The sequence below is a fragment of the Coregonus clupeaformis genome, unplaced genomic scaffold, assembly GCF_020615455.1.
Source record: "Coregonus clupeaformis isolate EN_2021a unplaced genomic scaffold, ASM2061545v1 scaf0491, whole genome shotgun sequence".
Classification (NCBI taxonomy): domain Eukaryota; kingdom Metazoa; phylum Chordata; class Actinopteri; order Salmoniformes; family Salmonidae; genus Coregonus; species Coregonus clupeaformis.
This window is the reverse complement of record NW_025533946.1, coordinates 164128-190967: the sequence shown is the minus strand read 5'-3', so window position 1 is coordinate 190967 and position 26840 is coordinate 164128. Positions and strand designations below refer to the sequence as shown.

At 43.2% G+C, this 26840-nt stretch overlaps 1 protein-coding gene across 4 annotated transcripts in view; it reads right to left on the bottom strand.

The window, feature by feature from the left end:
• Positions 1-26840, bottom strand: part of LOC121576914 (UPF0606 protein KIAA1549L-like) — a 51086-nt gene that overhangs the window by 12675 nt on the left and 11571 nt on the right. For 3 of the 4 annotated variants that reach the window (XM_041890500.2, XM_041890502.2, XM_041890501.2), the window contains exons 2-13: positions 19604-19918; positions 18591-19211; positions 18349-18464; positions 15279-15501; positions 14986-15119; positions 11663-11831; positions 6634-6693; positions 5779-5939; positions 5024-5195; positions 4585-4745; positions 4325-4360; positions 170-360 (exon numbers count right to left, since the gene is read on the bottom strand). In XM_041890500.2, the coding sequence (XP_041746434.2) occupies positions 170-360; positions 4325-4360; positions 4585-4745; positions 5024-5195; positions 5779-5939; positions 6634-6693; positions 11663-11831; positions 14986-15119; positions 15279-15501; positions 18349-18464; positions 18591-19211; positions 19604-19918 (2359 nt within the window). The remainder of the gene's footprint in view (positions 1-169; positions 361-4324; positions 4361-4584; positions 4746-5023; positions 5196-5778; positions 5940-6633; positions 6694-11662; positions 11832-14985; positions 15120-15278; positions 15502-18348; positions 18465-18590; positions 19212-19603; positions 19919-26840) is intronic. The other variant, XM_041890503.2, reaches the window with a different exon arrangement.

Sequence of the window (26840 nt, the reverse complement as noted above, 5' to 3'; positions counted from 1 at the left end):
GCAGATTTAAGCAGATTTCTATGCAATCTGTCCAAGACTGTCATATTTTTGGACGTAAAGTATTGCAACAAACAAATCCAAATGTGTTCTGGTAATCTATAGTAAACAGGGATTCTTCTTCATAGAGATCCTATCATTCTGTTTCAATTTAATTCAGTGTTCTTCTTACCCTTTGTGGATGAAGTCAGCAGAAGGGGGTCTTTTAGAGGCGGTCCCATCCTGGTGCACCTTCCTGTCCAATGACAACGGGGCATCTCTCACCGGGAGGCCCAGAACCAGCATCTCCTTGGTAACAGAGATGGTCTCCTCACCTTGCTGATGGCCCATGTGCTTCTTGGCATAGTCAAATCCCTGCACATGCTGGGACAGAGAGGGTTTACAAAAGGGTAAAGTAAAGGAGTGCCTTAGGAGATTGACATTTAATTTACAGGTAAATGAGCAAAGTCGGCTCGGTGAGCTCTGATTTCTCTCAGTCAGCAAGTAAAGACAGAATGGGGTTCTACTAAATTTTAAAACGAAATGTCTAATGGCACCTTTGAAGTTGGGATATATTGGCAGAAAGAAATGGACAATTAAATTGGTTTATGATTTATAGTTGAAGTCGGCAGTTTACATACACTTAGGTTGGAGTCATTAGAACTAGTTTTTCAACCACTCCACAAATGTCTTGTTAACAAACTATAGATTTGGCAAGTCGGTTAGGACATAATAAAGGACATAATTTTTCCAACAAATGTTTACAGACAGATTATTTCACTTATAATTCACTGTATCACAATTCCAGTGGGTCAGAAGTTTACATACACTAAGTTGACTGTGCCTTTAAACAGCTTGGAAAACTCCAGAAAAGTATGTAATGGCTTTAGAAGCTTCTGATAGGCTAATTGACATCATTTGAGTCAATTGGAGGTGTACCTGCGGATGTATTTCAAGGCCTAGCTTCAAACTCAGTGCCTCTTTGCTTGACATCATGGGAAAATCAAAAGAAATCAGCCAAGACCTCAGAAAAAAATTGTAGACCTCCACAAGTCTGTTTCATCCTTGGGAGCAATTTCCAAATGCATCAAGGTACCACGTTCATCTGTACAAACAATAGTACGCAAGTATAAACACCATGGGACCACGCAGCCGTCATACCGCTCAGGAAGGAGACGCGTTCTGTCTCCTAGAGATGAACGTACTTTAGTGCGAAAAGTGCACATCAATCCCAGAACAACAGCAAAGGACCTTGTGAAGATGCTGGAGGAAACAGGTACAAAATTATCTATATCCACAGTAAAACAAGTCCTATATCGACATAACCTGAAAGGCCGCTCAGCAAGGAAGAAGCCACTGCTCCAAAACCGCCATAAAAAAGACAGACTACGGTTTGCAACTGCACATGGGGACAAAGATCGTACTTTTTGGAGAAATGTCCTCTGGTCTGATGAAACACAAATACAACTGTTTGGCCATAATGACCATCTTTATGTTTGGAGGAAAAAGGAGGACGCTTGCAAGATAAAGAACACCATCCCAACCGTGAAGCACGGGGTTGGCAGCATCATGCTGTGGGGGTGCTTTGCTGCAGGAGGGACTGGTGCACTTCACAAAATAGATGGCATCATGAGGAATGAAAATTATGTGGATATATTGAAGCAACATCTCAAGACATCAGTCAGGAAGTTAAAGCTTGGTCGTAAATGGGTCTTCCAAATGGACAATGACCCCAAGCATACTTCCAAAGTTGTGGCAAAATGGCTTAAGGACAACAAAGTCAAGGTATTGAAGTGGCCATCACAAAGCCCTGATCTCAAACCTATAGAAAATGTGTGGGCAGAACTGAAAAAGCGTGTGCGAGCAAGGAGGCCTACAAACCTGATTCAGTTACACCAGCTCTGTCAGGAGGAACGGGCCAAAATTCACCCAACTTATTGTGGGAAGCTTGTGGAAGGCAACCCGAAATGTTTGACCCAAGTTAAACAATTTAAAGGCAATGCTACCAAATACTAATTGAGTTTATGTAAACTTCTGACCCACTGGGAATGTGATGAAAGAAATAAAAGCTGAAATATATAATTATCTCTACTATTATTCTGGCATTTCACATTCTTAAAATAAAGTGATGATCCTAACTGACCTTAGACGGGGAATTTTTACTTGGATTAAATGTCAGGAATTGTGAAAAACTGAGTTTAAATGTATTTGGCTAAGGTGTATGTAAACTTCAGACTTCAACTGTATATTATACCTAGGCTGTTTCTTTGTATAACCAAATTACTCTAATTTCATGAAGCCTCTCTGCTTTGCAAAACAGCAAAAGGAACAGAATGTGCAGACCCATTTGTTTTCAAATTCTATTTTTTTATGCTATTTTTGAAAACTCTAAATATGTAAATACATGATGGTCAATGTATTTCTACTTGAGTGCATGTGATAGGAAGGGAGAAAAGAACCTCACGCAGCTTTAATAATTAAAGAGTCTTGCACTATCATCACACCTGGTTTTGAGATAAATCGATACACTGTTTGTGCAGACATCTGTACCTCATCCTGAGGTTAGTGATATTTCACGACAGTGTGAGTCTGGCTGAGATAATGTATAAAGACAGTATGGCTTCATCATATTGGACATTCACAGTTAGGGGGGATGTTTCTACAGATGAACCTTGAAGGCTGAGCTCAACAGAGATATATTTCACTGGCAGCAGGCAGACCTCTCTGTCCACTGGCAGCAGGCAGACCTCTCTGTCCACCGGCAGCAGGCAGACCTCTCTGTCCACTGGCAGCAGGCAGACCTCTCTGTCCACTGGCAGCAGGCAGACCTCTCTGTCCACTGGCAGCAGGCAGACCTCTCTGTCCACTGGCAGCAGGCAGACCTCTCTGTCCACTTGATGCGGTTGACTTTATAAATGGTCTCCTTTCATCTTTCAACTGCCCAGTTTGATAAAGACATGGAGTTGATCTGAGACTCTGCACAAGGCTACTCTGTGATGTATTTGACAAAGATGGATTCTGTGTTCTCACTTGGGCTCCTTTGGGATACTGATGGAGAGGGAGAGGTTTGATAAAACCCCCAAGGGACTTTATGTAAAGAGACCTCATGGTAAAACCACTCTGAGCAACTAAATTATGATTGATATGATTTTCTTTTCATTGCACAAACTGTCAAAATAAAGCCAAGTGATGGACTGTACCACATACTGTATTTGGAGAGCAATGAAATACACTCACATATTGAATGATCAATGCAGAAACACACATGCAGACTGAAGCCATGCCATTGATTTGAAGCTTTGCGTTGTTGTCCCACTTTGATGGTTAATTATGTGCTGGGACTAGTGGTTCAAGAAGTCCACTATCTCCCTAGTGGGTTATGCTCTGCTTGGTATTCTGTCTTCATTCCCAGAACGTTTGGACACCAACACATTCCACTGCAACAGACTGCAAATATGTGCAGTGTAGTGGAGCCAAAGAGCTTAACTCGACGCATTTACCACTAATGTCCTTTTGTCATATCGCCACAAACTATTCATAAACTAAGTAATTATAAGAACATTTATCTAATTTGTGCATGCGTGCCACATCTCTGGATCAGAAAGGGAAAGAGAGAGAAATCTGCCTCGCAGCGCCGTGAATCTCCGATTTAGCGGCGCTTTGAATAATTAATGTCACATTCATAACAACCCCGTGACATGAAATGTCTACAAACAGTTTCACAAATCAACAAAACCTTGAAGCACTGCACTCGCACATGTAAAATACAGAATACAGATATGGTGCTAATAGGCCCCGTTTTGGGAGAGAAGTCCTATCCTACCATCCTATTTTTACTTTACACTAATCAAGTGTATCGCTGACCTTGTCCTACACCATAAGCTGGAGCTAGCGCTTCTCTTTTCCCATCCAAAAATATTCCATGATGCTACATCTGTTCTTCTGGAGGGAGTGATGTTGGAATGACATACAGAAATTACACTGAAATCAGCTGACTTTTTCTGCTGCTGCATGAGCGCATGTTGAGTACGAATCTGAAAGGTTTAGGGGCAGATCTTGGTTATACTCCTCCACATTATCCCTATTAATCTAAATGGCACAATATTTAATCCAGTAACAAAATTACTGATCGCTTGGATTGTGCCACGGAGCCACTGGCTGGTATGAGATGAGACTGGATGAGTAGAAGCCTGGTGGATAAGAATCATTACTATGCATTGGAAGGTAACAGGGATGTATAAAATGGCCCACTGATCGTAGACGATGAGCCATGGTGAGCCCACTCCATCCCTTCCATTGATTCCCCCAGTCAACATGCATTTATTCATAAATAACACTCAGTCAATACCTGGTGGTGATAACTGCCCTCCCTCCGATAGGACGTCTAAAGAAGAAGGCAATGAAAGGGACATTTAGCTGAGGATTCAATTCCATCACATTAACCATCTGGATTCTTATTTCGCCCCCATCATGCTCATTGAGCATCCATCACTATCATCACCATTGGCTATAAGTAATTGAGCGAATGCAAGATGAAGTATTAAGACCTGCCCAGATGTGACGTTTCTATGAACTGCACATGAAGATGTTAAGAGATGTAACGTTCACCTTAGAGCGGGGTTTGAAGCTCCTGAAAGCGTTGGTCTTGAAGATGACCCTGTTCCTCTTGCACAGGATGGCGGTGACCATGAAGACAACAACCATCACCAGGGCAACAGGCATCAGCACAGCCATGATCCACAGATTGGCAGGCGGGACCTTTACCACAGCTGTCGGAAACCATGGAGACAAAAATAAATACACGGCCCACACACACACGATCTATCAATATGTATTTTTGTTTGCAATCATTACGAAATGATTGAGGCACATAGCTATTCAACAGGCTATGAGACAGATAGAAGTGCTTCAGTCTGAGTAAAACTAAAATATACTGCAATAACTCATGTGCATCCATCTGTTTGTGACTAAAAAGCTAGTTCTGTACACTTCATGTAAGAGAATAATGTTCAGGCTGTTTGGTAAAGATGTGTAAAAGATAACCTACGATCAGCTTGGAGCAGGACAAAGTAGCCCAGGGTGAGGGCCATGGTTTGGGAATCCAAGGTACTGAGGGTCTTAGCTGCAGTGGTGCCAGTTATGGGGGCACCATTCAGTTGGGCATAGTAAGTCATTTCGGCTGGGTTCTTAGGCCCAGGGAGTCGACGAATGCCAACCATCTAAACAAGAACACACAATTTGATGGATTCAGTGCTGTCATATGGCATAAAAGAGCCATTGCAAAAATACAATAGCAAGAATGATGTTATCTGAAGGGGCAAACACTAAAAAATAACAGCACTCAGGGAACACTCTCATTGAACTAATATGAATCAGTGGAATTAATCGTATTTTATTATAGATCAAATGTTTATTGTCCACAATACATCATAATGGTTTTATCAAGGACTGTGTTTAAAGACTAAAGCTTGCCATAAAGCAGGGGGGAGTGTTAAATGGAAGAGATCAACATCCGTTACATGAGCTCTCTCCCCCCTCATAAAACCTGATCATCAAAAAATGTATTCTGTGACAAAACCTAAAAGGGGAAATTGAAATTCTGTGAATCTTCATAAAATAGTGAAACTCTGGGGCAAGTGAACATAAAATGTTCTAGTTGTTTGACTGAACACAGAAGTTGTTTATCAGTGAATGAGCATGCAGTCCCTTGTGTGTGTGTGTGTGTGTGTGTGTGTGTGTGTGTGTGTGTGTGTGTGTGTGTGTGTGTGTGTGTGCATGTGCGTGTGTGCCCGCCTCCCTCACTTGGACGGTGTAGCTCCCGACAGTGGTGGCCCTTCTAAAGCGGCTCCCCTGGCTCCCCTGACGCCCAGACACCAAAAACAGCTCAGCCAGCCGCTGCTCCATTAAACTAGCGAAGCTCTGATAATTCCCTTCCAGAGAAGATCTGTCAACATCCTGAATTACTGCAGAGCAGTGGAGCACAGAGAGAGAGAGACAGAGAGAGAGAGAGAGCGAGGTGGAGACAGGGGGAGGGGGACGTGAGGGGAGAAGGGGGAGAGAGGGAGCGCAGAGAGGAGGGAGGGAGGTAAGGAGGGAAGGAGGAAAGAGGGAGAGTTGGATAGGGAGAGAGGGCGAGAGAGGATGGGGGAGAAAGAGAGGTAAGGAGGGAAGGAGGAAAGAGGGAGAGTTGGATAGGGAGAGAGGGCGAGAGAGGACGGGGGAGAAAGAGAGGTAAGAGGAGAAGAGAGGGATGGAGAGCAGATGGTGAGGTGGGGTAGGGACAGCGGAGGAAAGAGAAGTCTGGTCATTCATCCCTCAATTTAAAACCTGTAAGTCATATTAAAGTTGGGCTGACCTTGGCACACTGCAGTCTCATCATGACAGTGGCAGAAAGGTACAGGAGGAGGCTAAATGCCATTTAGAGTCCTCTCACAAAAGAGGGCCTCCTTCACACTGAGCACTGATCTGATGTGATCTCTCAGAAACAGATGTCAGGAAGCTCTAAATAATGCATCAATAGGATTCGGAAGGAAAGGAGGAGCTCAAAGATGTTGGGGGGAAAAACACCACAGGCGCACAAATGTACACAACACACAACAGTTGAGCAAAGCACTAACTAACTAGTAGTTAATGAAAATCAATGACAGTTTAAATTACCTGTGATCACCCAGTAGTGCTTTGTGGCAGTGGATGTGTTGAGGTTGTGGTACTCTAGTGCTGTGGAGTGAAAGGGGGAGAGAGGGAGGGGGAGCACAGAGGAGAGAGAGGTTACAGAGAGGCTTGGGCGATACACCGTTTATACTGTATACCGGGGGCTGCAGTGGTGCGTGCTAGGCCACTGCTTATAACATTAAGTTAAGTATAACTATAAGAAATCTAAGATCTGCCAAATAAATGATATCCAGCTCAGGAATCCAGCTATGCATTTGGTTTGCTAACTTGCTATCTAAGTGGCTAGATGGCAAGATCAAGCTTCTTGGTTACAGCAGAGACATTCAAGATCAAGATCCCTGTTGCCTAAATTGTTTTGTGTTTAAAAATAATATATATATATATATATATATATATTCAGTACCAGTCAAAAGTTTGGACACACCTACTCATTTAAGGGTTTTTCTTTAGTTTTACTATTTTCTACATTGTAGAATAATAGTGAAGACATCAAAACTATGAAATAACACACATGGAATCATGTAGTAACCAAAAAAGTGTTAAACAAATCAAAATATATTTTATATTTGAGATTCTTCAAAGTAGCCACCCTTTGCCTTGATGACAGCTTTGCACACTCCTGGCATTCTCTCAACCAGCTTCACCTTGAATGCTTTTCCAACAGTCTTGAAGGAATTCACACATATGCTGAGCATGTGTTGGCTGCTTTTCCTTCACTCTGCGTCCAACTCATCCCAAACCATCTCAATTGGGTTGCGGTCGGGTGATTGTGGAGGCCAGGTCATCTGATGCAGCACTCCATCACTCTCCTTCTTCGTCAAATAGCCCTTACACAGCCTGGAGGTGTGTTGGGTCATTGTCCTGTTGAAAAACAAATGATAGTCCCACTAAGCGCAAACCAGATGGGATGGCGTATCACTGCAGAATGCTGGTTAAGTGTTACTTGAATTCTAAATAAATCACAGACAGTGTCACCAGCAAAGCACCCCCACAACATCACACCTCCTCCTCTATGCTTCACGGTGGGAACCACACATGCGTAGATCATCCGTTCACGTACTCTGCGTCTCACAAAGACACGACGGTTGGAACCAAGAATCTCAGATCATCAGACCAAAGGACAGATTTCCACCGGTGTAATGTCCATTGTTCATGTTTCTTGGCCCAAGCAAGTCTCTTCTTCTTCTTGGTGTCCTTTAGTAGTGGTTTCTTTGCAGCAATTCGACCATGAAGGCCTGATTCACACAGTCTCCTCTGAACAGTTGATGTTGAGATGTGTCTGTTACTTGAACTCTGTGAAGCATTTATTTGGGCTGCAATTTCTGAGGCTGGTAACTCTAATGAACTTATCCTCTGCAGCAGAGGTAACTCTGGGTTTTCCTTTCCTGTGGCGGTCCTCATGAGAGCCAGTTTCATCATAGAGATTGATGGTTTTTGCAACTGCACTTGAAGAAAATTTCAAAGTTCTTGAAATGTTCCATATTGACTGACCTTCATGTCTTAAAGTAATGATGGACTGTCGTTTCTCTTTGCTTATTTGAGCTGTTCTTGCCATAATATTGACTTGGTATTTTACCAAATAGGGTTATCTTCTGTATTCCACCCCTACCTTGTCACAACACAACTGATTGGCTCAAACACATTAAGAAGGAAAGAAATTCCACAAATGTACTTTTAACAAGGCACACCTGTTATTTGAAATGCATTCCAGGTGACTACCTCATGAAGCTGGTTGAGAGAATTCCAAGAGTGTACAAAGCTGTCATCAAGGCAAAGGGTGGCTACTTTGAAGAATCTCAAACATAAAATATATTTTATTTGTTTAACACTTTTTTGGTTACTACACGATTCCATATGTGTTATTTCTTTGTTTTGATGTCTTCACTATTATTCCACAATGTAGAAAATAGTAAAAATAAAGAAAAACCCTGGAATGAGTAGGTGTGGCCAAAGTTTTGACTGGTACTGTATATATATACTGTATGTATTTTGTTTCATTATTCATTTTATACACCTTGTGTTCACATTCGGTAATACAGTATACCCCAGTATTGTACAGAAATGGTATGACAGTATAAAAACCTGGATACCGGCCAACCCTAACAGAGAGGACAGCTGGTTAGTATAGTGCGCCAGGCTGCATGCCTGATAAATTCCACCTTTTCTGTCCCATTATGCAGCTGGCTGGAGGCCAGCAGGGATGTTGTCTCTGACTTTGCAGATGCACCTTAACCCTCCTAACGCTCTGTTTGAAACTGTGCGAGCCTTGAATATTCAAATGGTAAGGGTCAAAGTTGCAGGTCCATTATGATATTCTGAGAGTGAAACTTGGCAATTAGAAATGCCAGACGGGCAAATTTTTCTAACTTAATCATAATTCTTTGAGAGTGCTCTTCTCGACCATTGATGGCCTGGTAAATCCTACCCCAGCAGTTTGTGGCATATTTCAGAGATAAGATAACCAACATTAGGCTGGGTATCAGTCAAGCAAGACCCGATGAGAAGTTTGATGATATGTTCCCTAGGCTACCAAGCAAAGGCACTATGGATTTATTTTCCCTGGTTGACACAGACATGCTTAAGGAAAGTGATATCACAACTTAAGCCTTCTCGATCCTATCCCCACCACCTTCGTCAAAATAGTTTTTAATTGCATATCTGAAGAAGTGCAAGCTATTGTTAATCAGTCCCTGTTCACAGGCACTTTCTCCACTGCACTAAAAACTGCTATGGTGAAACCCCTTCTGAAGCAATTTTCGGCCAATCTCCAACCTTCCATTCTTAATTGGTATTCAAACAGCTAAATCATTTTTTAAGTGCCAACTGTATTTTTGAAAAATTCCAATCTGGTTTTGTGCCCACCACAGTACATAGACAGCCTTAGTTAAAGTGGTAAATGATCTGAGAGAAAATACATATCAAATGTGCCATTCCACAAGGTTCGATTTTGGGTCCGGTACTGTTCAGTTTATATACTGTATGTTACCCCTTGGCAGCGTTATCAGAAAGCACAGAATTGATTTTCACAGCTACGCAGACGATACATAACTTTACATTTCTGTGTCACCAGAGGACTTTAGCTCCACAGATAAATGATTATACTGTATAAGTGATTTAAATACTTGTATGGCTCACAACTTCCTCCAGCTAAATCAAGACAAGACTGAGGTACTTATTGTTGGAGCCAAAGTACAGAGAGAGAATCTAGCCGCACATTTTAATTCAATAATAAAGATATAACACCAGGTTAAAAACCAACGTGTTATTTTAGATTCTGAACAAAATTTCCAATCACACATTAGGAATGTGACCAAAATAGCTTTTTATCACTTGAGGAACATTGACAAGGTGCAGCCAATTCTCTCTAAGGCTGATACAGAGAGACTCATCCATGCTTTTATTTCAAGCTGGCTTGAGTTTGACTATTGTAATGCTCTCCTGTCTGGTCTACCCAAGAAAGCCATTGGTCAACTGTAAAACATACAGAATGCTGCAGCATGGGTACTGACCAAGACCAGACAGCGAGCCCACATTACACCGGATTTAAGGTCTCTGCACTGGCTGCCTGTGAGTTTTAGAATTAATTTTAAGATTATTCTATTGGTTTATAAATCAATCCATGATTGTGCACCCCAATACATGTCAGCCATGCTTTTAAGTTATGTACCCAGTAGGTCCCTCAGGTCCTCTGGCACTGGCATTTTAACTATCCCAAAGCCTAGGACCAAGAGGCATGGAGAGGCAGCCTTTAGTTATGATGACCCCATCCTCTGGAATAGCCTGCCAGAGAACCTGAGGGGGGCCGAAACTGTGGACATATTTAAAAGAGATCTTAAGACACATCTTTTTAGCTTTGCTTTTCCTAAGGGTGCTTTTTAGTTGTTCAGTTTGTGTAATGCTTTTGTTTTTGATCATATGTTTATTTTGTAGTAGATATTGCAGCTTTTATTTACATAGTTTTTTCCTGTAAAGCACATTGCGTTGCATTCCATGTCGGAAATGTGCTGTATAAATAAAGCGTGATTTGATTTGATTTGAAGGGTTCATTTCGACAGCATGAGATGAAATCCTGAGCTAGTGTAAATACATTGAGTGTACAAAACATTAGGAACACCTTCCTACTATTGAGTTGCACCCCCTTTTGCCTTCAATTCGTTGGAGCATGGACTCTACAAGGTGTCGAAAGCGTTCCACAGGGATGCTGGCCCATGTTGACTCCAATGCTTCCCACAGTTGTGTCAAGTTGGCTGGATGTCCTTTGGGTGGTGGACCATTCTTGATACACACAGGAAACAGTTGAACGTGAAAAACCCAGCAGCGTTGCAGTTCTTGACACACTCAAACCGGTGTGCCTGGCACCTATCCCATTCAAAGACACTTAAATATGTTGTCTTCCCATTAAACCTCTGAATGGCATACATACACAATCCATGTCTCAATTGCTTCAAGGCTTAAAAATCCTTCTTTAATCTTTCTCCTCCCCATCATCTACACTGATTGAAGTGGATTTAATAAGTGACATCAATAAGGGATCATAGCTTTCACCTGGATTCACCTGGTCAGTCTATGTCATGGAAAGAGCAGGTGTTCCTAATGTTTTGTATACTCAATGTATAAATATAATATTATTTGATCTTCCCTACATGCTCAAATTATCCATTCTCTGAAGAAACACCCAGAAGGTGACGCAAATGATTGCAGTTTAGCATGAAGTGAACTAGTCAGCCTCCTCTCCTCTGCACAACATGATATTGGACCATAACGTCTCCTTTGTCAATTAGTTCAACATCTAATTATCAGTACCCTGCTGGTATAATGAAATAAAGACGTCATTCATATTTTCGTATTCAGACCACACACTTACAAACACACAAACATAAGCTATCACTAAAGGACAACACTCAGTGGAAATATGACATCAATATTCATGTATAAAAATGAAGAAAACTAGAAGAAAACGCCACTGGAAAAATCTGACACGCAAACCCTTCCCATGATGCCCTGGGGTACTTACGCTCAGCGATGACGAGTGGGGGGAAGAAGAGAAAGTAGCCCACCAGCTCTGCGGTCAGCTGGTTCAGGAGACCACTGGAGACGGTTCCGTTCAGCACCGTGTTCTCATTCTTGACCACATAGACCAGAGACACGGCAGGAGAGCCAATCACCTGGGAGGCGCTCTGGATCTGGACAAACACAGACAAGGATGTTAAAATCAAATCAAATCAAATCAAATGTTCTACATGCGCCGAATACAACAGGTGTAGACCTACAGTGAAATGCTTGCTTACAAGCCCTTAACCAACAATGCAACTTTAAGAAAAACAAGTGTTAAGTAAAAATAGATAAGTAAAAAATTAAAATTAAAATAATTAAAGAGCAGCAGTAAAATATAATAACAGTAGGGAGGCTATGTACAGGGGGTACCGGTACAGAGTAACTGTGCGGGGGCACAGGTTAGTTGAGGTAATTGAGGTAATATGTACATGTGGATAGAGTTAAAGTGACTATGCATAGATAATAAACAGAGAGTAGCAGCAGCGTAAAAGAGGGGGTGGGGTGGGGTGGATAATGCAAATAGTCCGGGTAGTCATGATTAGCTGTTCAGGAGTCTTATGGCTTGGGGGTAGAAGCTGTTAAGAAGCCTTTTGGACATAGACTTGGCGCTCTGGTACCGCTTACCATTCGGTAGCAGAGAGAACAGTCTATGACTAGGGTGGCTGGAGTCTTTGACAATTTTTAGGGCCTTCCTCTGACACCGTCTGTTATAGAGGTCCTGGATGGCAGGAAGCTTGGCCCCAGTGATGTACTGGGCCGTATGCACTACCCTCTGTAATGCCTTGCGGTCAGAGGCTGAGCAGTTGCCATACCAGGCAGTGATGCAACCAGTCAGGATGCTCTCGATGGTGCAGCTGTAGAACTTTTTGAGGATCTGAGGACCAATACCAAATATTTTCAATCTCCTGATGGGGAATAGGCTTTGTCATGCCCTCTTCACGACTGTCTTGGTGTGTTTGGACCATGATAGTTTGTTGGTGATGTGGACACCAAGGAACTTGAAGGTCTCAACCTGTTCCACTACAGCCCTGTCGATGAGAGTGGGGGCGTGCTCAGTCCTTTTTTTTTCCTGTAGTCCACAATCATCTCCTTTGTCTTGATCACATTGAGGGAGAGGTTGTTATCCTGGCACCACACGGCCAGGTCTCTGACCTCCTCCCTATAGGCTGTCTCATCGTTGTCGGTGATCAGGCCTACCACTGTTGTGTCGGCGGCAAACTTAATGATGGTGTTGGAGTCGTGCCTGGCCATGCAGTCATGAGTGAACAGGGAGTACAGGAGGGGACTGAGCACGCACCCCTGAAGGGCCCCCATGTTGAGTATCAGCATGGCAGATGTGTTGTTACGGACCCTTACCACCTGGGGGGCGGCCCGTCATGAAGTCCAGGATCCAGTTGCAGAAGGAGGTGTTTTGTCCCAGGGTCCTTAGCTTAGTGATGAGCTTTGAGGGCACAATGGTGTTGAACGCTGAGCTGGAGTCAATTAATAGCATTCTCACATAGGTGTTCTTCTTGTCCATGTGGGAAAGGGCAGTGTGTAGTGCAATAGAGATAGCATCATCTGTGGATCTTTTGGGACCACCTTGCCAGTTGGTCAGCGCATGCTCGGAGTACGCGTCCTGGTAATCTGTCTGGCCCTGCGGCCTTGTGAACGTTGACCTGCTTAAAAGTCTTACTCACATCGGCTATGGAGAGCATGATCACATAGTCATCCGGAACAGCTGATGCTCTCATGCATGTTTCAGTATTGCTTGCCTCAAAGCGAGCATAGAAGTGATTAAGCTCTTCTGGTAGGCTTGTGTCACTGGGCAGCTCGCAGCTGTGCTTCCCTTTGTAGTCTGTAATAGTTTGCAAGCCCTGCCATATCCGACGAGCGTCGGAGCCGGTGTAGTACGATTAAATCTTGGTCCTGTATTGACTCTTTGCCTGTTTGATGGTTCATCGGAAGGCATAGCAGGATTTCTTATAGTGCGGATGTTGCCTGTAATCCATGGCTTCTGGTTGGGGTATGTACGTACAGTCACTGTGGGGATGACGTCATCGATGCACTTATTGATGAAGCCATTGACTGATGTGGTGTACTCCTCAATGCCATTGGAAGAATCCCGGAACATATTCCAGTCTGTCCTAGCAAAACAGTCCTGTAGCTTAGCATCTGCGTCATCTGACCATTTCCTTATTAACCGAGTCACTGGTGCTTCCTGCTTTAGTTTTTGCTTATAAGCAGGAATCAGGAGGATATAATTATGGTCAGATTTGCCAAATGGAGGGCGAGGGAGAGCTTTGTATGCGTCTCTGTGTGTGGAGTAAAGGTGGTCTAGAGTTTTTTTTCCTCTGGTTGCACATTTAACAATCTGGTAGAAATTAGGTAGAACGGATTTACGTTTCCCTACATTAAAGTCCCCGGCCACTAGGAGCGCTGCCTCTGGATAAGCGTTTTCCTGTTTGCTTATGGCTTTATACAGCTCATTGAGTGCAATCTTAGTGCCAGCATCGGTTTGTGGTGGTAAATAGACAGCTATGAAAAATATAGATGAAAACTCTCTTGGTAAGTAGTGTGGTCTACAGCTTATCATGAGATACTCTACCTCAGACGAGCAAAACCTTGAGACTTCCTTAATATTAGATTTCGTGCACCAGCTGTTGTTTACCAATATACACACACCGTCACCCCTTGTCTTACCGGAGTCAGCCGTTCTATCCTGCCGATGTAGCGTATATCCAGCCAGCTGTATGTTATCCATGTCGTCGTTCATTCACGACTCGGTGAAACATAAGATATTACAGTTTTGGTTGGTAGGATATCTGTGATCGTAGGTTGTCCATTTTGTTTTCCAATGATTGTACGTTGGCTAATAGGACTGATGGAAGAGGCAGATTCCTCGCTCGCCGTCGGATCCTTACAAGGCACCCCGACCTATGTCTACGATATCTCCGTCTCTTTCTAATGCGAATTATGGGGATTTGGGCCTTGTCGGGTGTCTGCAGAATATATTTTGCTTCCGACTCGTTAAAGAAAAAATATTTGTCCAATACGAGATGAGTAATCGCTGTCCTGATATCCAGAAGCTCTTTTTGGATGGTAACAGAAACATTATGTACAGAATAAATTACAAATAATGCGAAAAAACACACATAATAGAACAATTGGTTAGGGGGCCGTAAAACGGCAGCCATCTCCTCCGGCGCCATTCTCTTATCAGATATGTTTCAGTAAATACAACCCTCTAAACATGTATGCTAATTGTGTGTGATTGAATATGGCCCTAAGTCATAAACATACCTCAACAGAAATCCTGCTGTAAGATTCCAGCACTTTGTCCTGAGCTTCCTCAAATGCATTCTCCAGCCGTTGTTCCATCATTTGAACAAAACTGCAGGAGTTTATGTTGTCCGCTTGGCCTACGAACCTGAGAACTAAAAAATGCAGAGCAACAATCAATATACCAGTATAGTACATTCAGTTACAGTACATAAGAGCACAGTACAACATGTTCTACAATCACGGTCACATCATCCAGCAGTGTTACTGTGTTGGATGTGTTGTTGTGGAGTGTTGTTCCTATTGGGCCTCACCTGTTTTGAGCTGCAGATGGACACTGAGGCTGGGGGCCCAGGGTGCTACAGGGACCAGAACAGCCTTCACCATAGGACTGTGCTGCCGGATGTCTGCCAGCACTTTGTCCAAGCCATAGGCATTCATTGTCTCCACCACCACAGATGCTATGTAGACCGTTTTCCCACTGGCTACATAGTACCCAAGAGTGACATTATGAGGGCTGCAGAGGTCACGTTCAACCTGAGAAGAGAAAATGTATCTTGATTGCTATCGCTAACACCCAACACAATTGCAGTGGGTCAAGGCTAGTGTTTCTGGCCCTATGTAGTACCACCCACTCCTCTCCAGTCTCCATCAGTACAGTGAGGGAAAAAATATTTGATCTCCTGCTGATTTTGTACATTTGTCCACTGACAAAGAAATGATCAGTCTATAATTTTTATGGTAGGTTTATTTCAACAGTGAGAGACAGAATAACAACAACAAAATCCAGAAAAACGCATTAAAATGTTATAAATTGATTTGCATTTTAATGAGGGAAATAAGTATTTGACCCCCTCTCAATCAGAAAGATTTCTGGCTCCCAGGTGTCTTTTATACAGGTAACAAGCTGAGTTTAGGAGCACACTCTCAGCTTGTTACCTGTATAAAAGACACCTGTCCACAGAAGCAATCAATCAATCAGATTCCAAACTCTCCACCATGGCCAAGACCAAAGAGCTCTCCAAGGATGTCAGGGACAAGATTGTAGACCTACACAAGGCTGGAATGGGCTACAAGACCATCGCCAAGCAGCTTGGTGAGAAGGTGACAACAGTTGGTGCGATTATTCACAAATGGAAGAAACACCAAAAGAACTGTCAATCTCCCTCGGCCTGGGGCTCCATGCAAGATCTCACCTCGTGGAGTTGCAATGATCATGAGAACGGTGAGGAATCAGCCCAGAACTACACGGGAGGATCTTGTCAATGATCTCAAGGCAGCTGGGACCATAGTCACCAAGAAAACAATTGGTAACACACTACGCCGTGAAGGACTGAAATCATGCAGCGCCCGCAAGGTCCCCCTGCTCAAGAAAACACATATACAGGGCCAAGTTTGCCAATGAACATCTGAATGATTCAGAGGAGAACTGGGTGAAAGTGTTGTGGTCAGATGAGACCAAAATCGAGCTCTTTGGCATCAACTCAACTCACCGTGTTTGGAGGAGGAGGAATGCTGCCTATGACCCCAAGAACACCATCCCCACCATCAAACATGGAGGTGGAAACATTATGCTTTGGGGGTGTTTTTCTGCTAAGGGGACAGGACAACTTCACCGCATCAAAGGGACGATGGACGGGGCCATGTATCGTCAAATCTTGGGTGAGAACCTCCTTCCCTCAGCCAGGGCATTGAAAATGGGTCGTGGATGGGTATTCCAGCATGACAATGACCCAAAACACACGACCAAGGCAACAAAGGAGTGGCTCAAGAAGAAGCAAATTAAGGTCCTGGAGTGGCCTAGCCAGTCTCCAGACCTTAATCCCATAGAAAATCTGTGGAGGGAGCTGAAGGTTCGAGTTGCCAAACGTCAGCCTCGAAACCTTAATGACTTGGAGAAGATCTGCAAAGAGGAGTGGGACAAAATCCCTCCTGAGATGTGTGCAAACCTGGTGGCCAACTACAAGAAACGTCTGACCTCTGTGATTGCCAACAAGGGTTTTGCCACCAAGTACTAAGTCATGTTTTGCAGAGGGGTCAAATACTTATTTCCCTCATTAAAATGCAAATCAATTTATAACATTTTTGAAATGCGTTTTTCTGGATTTTTGTTGTTGTTATTCTGTCTCTCACTGTTCAAATAAACCTACCATTAAAATTATAGACTGATCATGTCTTTGTCAGTGGGCAAACGTACAAAATCAGCAGGGGATCAAATACTTTTTTCCCTCACTGTATGTGTTAGCTGCAACCCCCAGACACATAACTATGCAGCTTGTGTTTGTGTTGTTTCCTGCTGATCACTTCCGGGCTCAGTAATAATACATGGGTTCTGATGGGGAGAGGAGAAGAGGACTGGGATTGAGTAGTAACCACTGAATCACACCTCTGGCAGACAGATAGACAGACAGACAGCACAGGTAGGAAATCAATGGACATAAACTGAATCAGACATCAGAGAGAGAGAGAGAGAGAGAGAGAGAGAGAGAGAGAGAGAGAGAGAGAGAGAGAGAGAGAGAGAGAGAGAGAGAGAGAGAGAGAGAGAGAGAGAGAGAGAGAGAGAGAGAGAGAGAGAGAGAGAGAGAGAGAGAGAGAGAGAGAGAGAGAGAGAGAGAGGCAGGCAGGCAGGCAGGCAGGCAGGCAGGCAGGCAGGCAGGCAGGCAGGCAGACAGAGACAGGGAGAGAGACAGGGAGAGAGACAGGGAAAGACACCAAGACAGGGAGAGAGAGAGAGAGAGAGAGAGAGAGAGAGAGAGAGAGAGAGAGAGAGAGAGAGAGAGAGAGAGAGAGAGAGAGAGAGAGAGAGAGACAGAGACAGAGACAGAGACAGAGAGAGACCAAGACAGGGAGGAATGAGACCAAGAAGGACTGAGTGTAAAATAGAAAGACAGAGTAACACAGAGAACATATGAATAATGGACATGTCTGAAGAGGAAACGCTGGTAATGATAGGTTTTAGTCATTCAGCTGGTAGGGTCAATAAAGAGCTATTCTCTTCACATACTGTTAACAACCTCTATAAAGCAAAGCCTATTCACAATTCAAGATGCCATTTATCATCATATTGAAATCCTTTCACCGTTAGGCACTTCAGTCTCCTCTGCTATCAAAGTGAGAGATTGTACCCCATGGCTAAGAGGGGAGCCAGAATAAGTAAATACACTCACTATAGTTCCTAGAACTGGCCATCCAGAGATGATTAACCATACTGTGCTGTGAATAGCCAGCAACTGTAACTAATGTGAAATCCTTTTCCAACAACGTGAAGATGGATGATCAACATTTAAACAGGACTATGGCACATACTGTATTTGATGTAGTAGACTTTCTTCTCCAGTTACAATGCAGCAGTAACAGCATCCTAACACAGAGAATAATACGGACCTGGACATAAACATTGGTGTCATTGAAGGCCCTCTGTAGAGCATGGGTGAGTCCTTTAGACAGATTCTGCCTCGTGATGATATCAAGCCTGTTCCTCCACAACTGCATGGACAAAACTGTGGAGGAAAGCAAACAGATATAAAACAAATTATGAGGGTCTTTATTAGGGATGTAATCATACTGTGACATCTCAAATCTTTTTTTTTTTTTTGGGCTAAACAGATTGAGAGCCCATACTGTACCTGTTTTGACCCAGGTCTTCTCAGTGATGTTACATGGTAGACGCTCCTCTTCAGGACTGGTGGGGGGAGGTTCAGTTGTGGTCGGTCCAGGGGTTGTTCCTTTTGTGGTGGTGGGGATGGTCAAAGTGGTAGTCGGTGCAGTTGTAGTTGTAGTGGGAGCGGTTGTGGTTGTGATAGTGGGAGCAGTAGTGGTTGTGGTGGTGGGTTGGTCAGTTGTGGTTGCCATCACTGTGGTCTCTTGGAGGGTGGTCATTTCCTGTCTGGTCGTAGTGGTCCACGTCGTGGTCGTAACAGCCTCTGTGGTCGAAGCTGTCGTGGTCTGGGGTGTCACAGTTGTGGTGGTCACGGTCAGGGGCGTTACGGTCGTGGTGGTCACAGTCGTAAGCTGTAGACTATCATTGGTCACAGTGTCTGACGTTGGGTTGGTGTGTGCTGCTGTGGTGGATGGTGGAGTGGTGTTGGTGTCAGCCCTTGCAGGTGTAGTGGAGTTCCATGTGTGAGTCGAGAAAGGACTAGTCACATTGTCTGGGAGGGTGGCGTCGCTCTCCCCCAGTGTGGCCAGAGAGGACACTGGGACTGTAGGCAAATCTGGGTTCGCAGGCAAATTGCTGTCCGCCTCCTCTGCAATGAAAGAAGGAGCAGTGTTTAAATGATGCAAAATCAGGTCATATCAGGTGAAATATTTCCCATTTGGATGATGTCCCATAATGTGAGGATGAGGTCAGACCTGGAGAGGCAGCAGGCATTGGGAAGAAGATGATGGAGGGGATGGAGCAGGGTAATGTGGGACTGAGCTGGACCAAAATAAAATGGGATTTTGAGGGAATGAAGGTGCAGAGCATAATGATGATGATGATGATGATGATGATGATGATGACAAGAAACCAAAGTCTCTCTAGTGTGTAGAGACACTAACAACAGTCATGAGGCTGTATGTACGTACACAACATTATTATTGTATTTTTTCTTCTACAACAACATGGGGTGGATTATTGTTTGATGATGTGTCCTACCTGGGCTGGTGTTTGAGGTGCTGTTGGTTACAGGGGCTAAAGACAAAGGGTCTGTTGTTCCTGCTGTTTGATTGTCACTGTTGATGGCTGAGGAGGAGGCTAAGGAGGAGGCATTAGCTAGCACTGACGATTGCACAGGCTGCTCTCTGGTGATCTCTGCTGTCACCCCTGATGGGTCTGTTGGGTCCGTGGGTATGGCTGGAGGGGCCCGGGGCCCGTCCTCCACTGGCATTGCCCTGGCAGAGAGGTTAGAGGCCACGGCTGGGTCCTGAGGCAGAGCCGTATGCCTTGATGACTCGTTGTAGTGCCCTTCATCTGGAAAATGAGGAGAGAGATGGGACTTAAAGAGTGACTGAAAGCATGTAGAACACATTCTACATTGTCACCTCTCTCTCTCTCCCTCACTCTCTCTCCCTCACTCCCTATCCCTTTCTCTCTCTCTCTCTCTCTCTCTCTCTCTCTCTCTCTCTCTCTCTCTCTCTCTCTCTCTCTCTCTCTCTCTCTCTCTCTCTCTCTCTCTCTCTCTCTCTCACACACACACACACACACACACACACACATGCACACACAGCACTCCATCATGTATCAACTAAAGTGACAGGATACAAATGTGATACAGCGAGAATCATTTAACAGTTTTTGAAAGCAACAAGCACAGCAAATGTGTTTATTCTTCCATGTGGTTGGTGGCACTGTTACTGTCACTGAGTTGGCAGTGCATGCAGTCAGGCACAGATAGGGGTTTACCTGTGCTTGAGCACCTGCCCCTTTGCCCTCCCACTCGCCAAGTGTCCTTTTGGGTGGTGGTATCATTTTTCTTTTTGTATACAGTTTTTGTCGTTGCCCCCAAGTCGTTGTGATGTCGTTAAGTTCACCACCCCCCACCCCTAACCTGTCTGTTGGTCTGCCCTGTGCCTGTACGGAGCTCACGTGTGCCTGGTTGTGCCTTTTCCCCAGTCTGCCCTGCAGGCTATGGAGATTTCATGAGGCCAGTATCCAAACATGCATGGCTTGACAATTGACTGGTCGACTGTGTGTAGCAAACTATTTGGTTTAAATATCACCAGTAGGCTACTACCACAGCAGCATTACACTTGATTTAGGCTACATCATACTGCCACAGCAGCATAACATTTGATGTAGGCTAAATCATCATCAATATTCGGTCTGGTTGGCTGATAGCCTACTCACAGCAGCACTTCATCATTTATTTCCTTATAGAATCATAGCTGTGGGAAGGGTGCTGGAGGTGCTCCAACCCCCTGATAAATGTAAATACATTTGCCAAAGTTATAGAATTACTGCCGTATGTTCAGAAATAAATTCAATAATTCAGAATAGCCTACTACACCATGAGTAGGCCTATAATTTAGCCGCAGAGCTTCTTTAAAAAAATAGCCTACCTGTGGATTGTGTGTAGCCCAATAAGAAGGCATAGCCTAGGCCTACAGTCAGGAACGTGCGGCAAATCTGTCAGTGAACAGCATGCAGACAAAACAGGCCTTTCACTACATTTCTAAAACAATCGCGGGAAAAGAGGTTGGAAAGCAAATGGCTCCTACTGAAAAGAGAAGACTATAATCTGTCTGCTGTAGGCTACCAAAATATTATTTTAACATCCAAATAGGCCTGTTGAGCAAACATTGTTTTACAAAGTAAAACAAGAGAGAGATAGGCTTTTGGCACGAGTGCATCAGCCACCGGTGAGTGAGCTGCGCATCATTGGGTATTTTAGTGAAACTGGAAAGCTTTTTTAGGACTATAATTTCCTCCTCATATTGCCAATGTGTGTCTCCACACACCTAGGCGTAGGCTAATCTATTGATGGATTCGAGATGATGTCCTTTTTATTGATCTCAGATTCTCAGTTTGTTAATGTCAAAGTAGCCTGTCGTGATCATTTGTGAGGTATTAAAAAAGATTATGTGAGGTATTAGAAAAGAGTCTCACAGGTAGTTTAACCACCATATACTCAAATTCCACACAAGCCACTAGCCAGCCAGCCAGCCAGCCATAAATCATAAAAAATGCCAGGGCTGAATTCTTGTCCCAGTCCGCCACTGGTTCCATTGACAGACAAGGACTGTTTCCAAGAGACCATTCCCTTAATGTCAAATAGAACTTACCCAGAACGTGGTTACCATGTTCTCAGAATATAAGATATTAATGTTCTAGACACATTTCATGGGAACATTGCTGGAATATACGTGTCCAGTTTTCTGAGGGATAGCCCCCTAGAGTCGATTGACACACCCGTGCATAATAACAGTGACGTAATTTACATTTTTTGAATAGCTCCAAGTGTGTTTATGCTAGAGACTTAGCATTTCTTGCAGTGGCTGCAGCTCAATCCCCTCTTTCCACCGATATAAAGTGTGTGCCTATTCCATAACATGGGGCTTGTAAAAGAGGTGTTTTTCTACACATGAGAGGATCCGGACAAGAAAATTGTCATGAAATCATCTGTATAACGATCGTCTTGCTCTACGACATCCACAAGCTTTACTTTCATCTGAACTCTCTGACACGGACGTCCTCATTTCGAAGAAGTCGTCTCACAAAACCGACTATTCAGACCAAACCGTTTGAGCTATAAGACACCAATATCGATAGGGGAGACTCTCACGAACACGAAGGTGTCCGTTGTTTTGCTCTATGATTCACACAATCTTCACAGGAGTGAAGGCTCAACATGCATATGGGGTAAAAAGTGCCATGAATAAAGAGACCAAACGTGTGTCTAAATTGTATCTATTGTATCTCAGATATAGGACAGACATTTCTAAACCTTATTCCTTATGATACATTTTTGGACTGTCTGTTTTGCCATGTACACATGTGTTATTCAATGCATTTCTATGGGCTATAGCAGTAAAGGACAAATTCAATGTTTCATGTATATATTTTTGTTTTATATACTGTATATATTTTTGTTATACGTACAGGGGTCCTAAAATTCTAAATCAAATAGCTAAATGATCCATTTTATGACCATCTTAAAACAATTCCATATGTTAGCTTAGTAGATATTGTGATCTAAGGGCTTAGACCTACTCAATGTTACTCTTGAATCACTATGATCAATAAAATACTTTTTCTTGAGTGTACTTTTGACAGAGCTGAGATTTACTTCCAAGTGCATTCACCATATTGCTTACACCTATCCAGTTGTTTAAAATCTAGGGCTATCCCTTATTGCGACAGTGGTTAGGGTGTTCGTCATTGGTGCTGGTGGCCTGGGTTCGAGACCCACTAGGGGAGTCACCCTACTCTCACGTTCTTAGCAACATATGTTAATGTCATTACTTGGCAACATTTACAACACCCTCATCTGATCTAATTAAAATCAGTTCCTCATTGAAAAATTTGAATCTGTAAAATGATCCTTTGAGCACAAATAATAGCCACTACCTCTCATAAATGATGAGTATTTATTCATTCTTTATAGCTAATCATCTCTCCATCGTCTTCTTGAAATGCACTTTGAAGTAAATCTTAAAACTGTTTTATTGATTATAGTGATTCAAGAGTAACATTAAAACAGGGTAAAATGCCCCACCAACATTAGACCACTATACAGAAAGCCCTAAAATTGCTGAAATAATTACATCAAATCCATAATGAGAGGATACTCAGATTAAATTATAATTTATACAGACATGGTTGCGTAGCAGAAAGATCGGAATGCCGTGAACCAGGTTCAAATCCTACGTGAGGAAATGCTGAATAATAATGACTATATAAATCAACATGCACAATGTAATCATGTAAGTCAAAGTGTGTCAAATATGTAAGTTAAAAACTCTGTATGTTAAAAGCACTGTGTGTGTCCCTAACCTTGCCAACAGACCAACAGCTGTAAATGGATTAGTGGTTCACCAATCAGGGCCTTGATGGGCTCAGCAACACTAACAAGGCGTGATGTGTAATGAAACAACAATAAATAAATTGGGGTGGGGGGGGGACCATCAGGTGATGTCCTGACAACTGATACACAGAAATGTTCCTGCAACGTTCCCATGAAACATGTCTAGAACATTAATATCTTATATTCTGAGAACATGGCAACCCATGTTTTGTATATGTTTGGTGGGACATTGGTGGAATATTGTCCTAACCTTCAGAAAACTGGACACAGAATGTTCTTGCAGCGTCCAATGAAATGTGTCTAGAAAATTAATATTGGATATTCTGAGAACATGGCAACCACATTCTGGGTAAGTTCTGTTTGACATTTAGGGAATGTTCTCCTAACTCTAATGCCAAAACATGCAAAATAGGATCTCAGGAGATTTTTGCTAACATACATAGAATGTTCCCCTAACTAACAGAGAACTGGACACTTAAACATCTGGGGACCATTACGGCTAACATTACAAAAACGTTCTCTCTCTCGCTAGAATTGTTAGCTGGGAAGGCAGGAACATATTCATTCTCCATTTGACTCATTAATCCCAGAGGCCTGATGATGACGTCCTGACTGTCCCACATGTTTCTCATCAACATCGGCTCTTTCTATAACTACATCTTGAAAGCATTCAATATTGTTCTTCAAAACGCAGCCTGGCCGTGCCCCCTGTCAACAACATGAGCAGTACGGGGAGAAACAGACTTCAAACTATGGAGCAGAACATTTGAGGATACAAAGACTTCTTAGTCATCCAGGAGCAGTATTATGAAACCGTGACAGAGGAAAAATAATCTTAAGTAGGTCACTTATGTTTTGTTCAGTATAAGCATAGGGAATTAATTTAGATGTTCTCAAGTACATATCTGGGGCACACATAAGCAGCTGCTGTGATTTAAAAACATTAAATCTCAACCTACGAGGGAAAGCTATTGCATTGAATCTGTGCTGATACGGTGGTGGTGTTTTCAAAGACACCTTTCCTCAGTACAAGTGAACGATGAGGAATGGGCTGCAGGCAGGGTTTATTGCCTTCTATAAGAGAGAAGATTAAATACTGGCAAACCTCCAGAGCGCATTTGTACTTCCATTCTGAGCACACGCTTCCCCCACACTCTAAATGTATTCATTGGAAGATTATTTAATTAAAAGGAAGGATTTCCGAACCTGGCTGGCTTTGTACAACCAGGCTTGTCCTTACATCCCCGGGATGCAAGCCCACTGTCTTCCATTAACGCTACCCACTGGACTGTTCATATCAAACAATGAGTCTACCAAGAACTATAAATCCTATAAATCCTATAAAAAGCTCAGATGAACCAATCATCAAAAGCCCTGCATGAATATATATGACAATGAGCATGCACATTCTTTATAGCAAACATTATCAGGAGATATTTATCCTAAAAGACCCTATAGGCTCAGCAGTGTAAGTTTGACAGTATTTGGTGTCTTCAAGACAGGACACACTGTAGACCTCTCCTGTATCTATCCTATCCCCCCACAGAAAGCCACCTGCTCTAACAGGGTGCAACATAAGGCCCCTCCCTCAGAAGCAGAGAGATCACTGAGAGGCTGAGCCATGGCAGTAGACAGCAAAGCTCATCCAATGGGCTCATATGACAACACATGGCAGCTCCAGCCTTCCTGGGATTCATGAAGAACCTCTGCTCATTCAAAACACAGAGCTGTTGGGGCAGGAAAGAGGGAAGCATGGAGAAACACACTGCACCACCATCCAAGGCGCAGTTGGTGAGTAGGGGGCCGTGGGGAAGTGTCCAACTGAAATTAAACCCATTGAGACAGTGTGGTGTGCTTTCCATGGAGTGACACCTTTCCAACAGGATGGACAGATACACACTTCCTGAAACTATTCATAGTGTCCATCTGTCTCTCTAGGTTGAATATTGGATCTAGAGAGTAAGTAACACTTTTACAGTAATTTTCAGGAAGACTACAGGACCTAAATGCAACAATTAATTATTAACCTTGAAAATGCTGATTAGAGCAATTTATTCCACAAGCAAAACACAGGAAACGTGAATATGAAAAATACAAAAATAGGTTCCATATTGTATTGTATTTAGCAAAGCTGCACAAATTTAAGACTCCCTAGGCTATGTTTTATACAGCTACACTACCAGTCAAAAGTTTGGACACACCTACTCATTCAAGGGTTTTTCTTTATTTTTACTATTTTTTACATTGTAGAATAATAGTGAAATCATCAACACTATGAAATAACACATGGAATCATGTAGTAACCAAAAAAGTGTTAAACAAATCAAAATATATTTTATATTTGAGATTGTTCAAATAGCCACCCTTTGCCTTGATGACAGCTTTGCACACTCTTGGCATTCTCTCAACCAGCTTCACCTGGAATGCTTTTCCAACAGTCTTGAAGGAGTTCCCACATATAATGAGCACTTGTTGGCTGCTTTTCCTTCACTCTGCGGTCCGACTCATCCTAAACCATCTCAATTGGGTTGAGGTCGGGGGATTGTGGAGGCCAGGTCATCTGTTACAGCACTCCATCACTCTCCTTCTTGGTAAAATAGCCCTTACACAGCCTGGAGGTGGTTTGGGTCATTGTCCTGTTGAAAAATAAATGATAGTCCCACTAAGCCCAAACCAGATGGGATGGCGTATTGCTGCAGAATGCTGTGGTAGCCATGCTGGTTAAGTGTGCCTTGAATTCTAAATAAATCACGGACAGTGTCACCAGCAAAGCACCCCCACACAATAACACCTCCTCCTCCATGCTTTACGGTGGGAAATACACATGCAGAGATCATCCGTTCACCCACACCGCGTCTAACAAAGACACTGCGGTTGGAACCCAAAATCTCAAATTTGGACTCCAGACCAAAGGACAAATTTCCACCGGTCTAATGTCCATTGCTCGTGTTTCTTGGCCCAAGCAGGTCTCTTCTTATTATTGGTGTCCTTTAGTAGTGGTTTCTTTGCAGCAATTCGACCATGAAGGCCTGATTCACATAGTCCCCTCTGAACAGTTGATGTTAAGCATTTATTTGGGGCTGGTAACTCTAATGAACTCTGGTTCTTCCATTCCTGTCGCAGTCCTCATGAGAGCCAGTTTCATCATAGCGCTTGATGGTTTTTGCGACTGCACTTAAAGAAACCTTCAAAGTTCTTGACATTTTCCGTATTGACTGACCTTCATATCTTAAAGTAATGATGGACTTTCATTTCTCTTTGCTTATTTGAGCTGTTCTTGCCATAATATGGACTTGGTCTTTTACCAAATAGGGTTATCTTCTGTATACCCCCCTACCTTGTCACAACACAACTGATTGGCTCAAACGC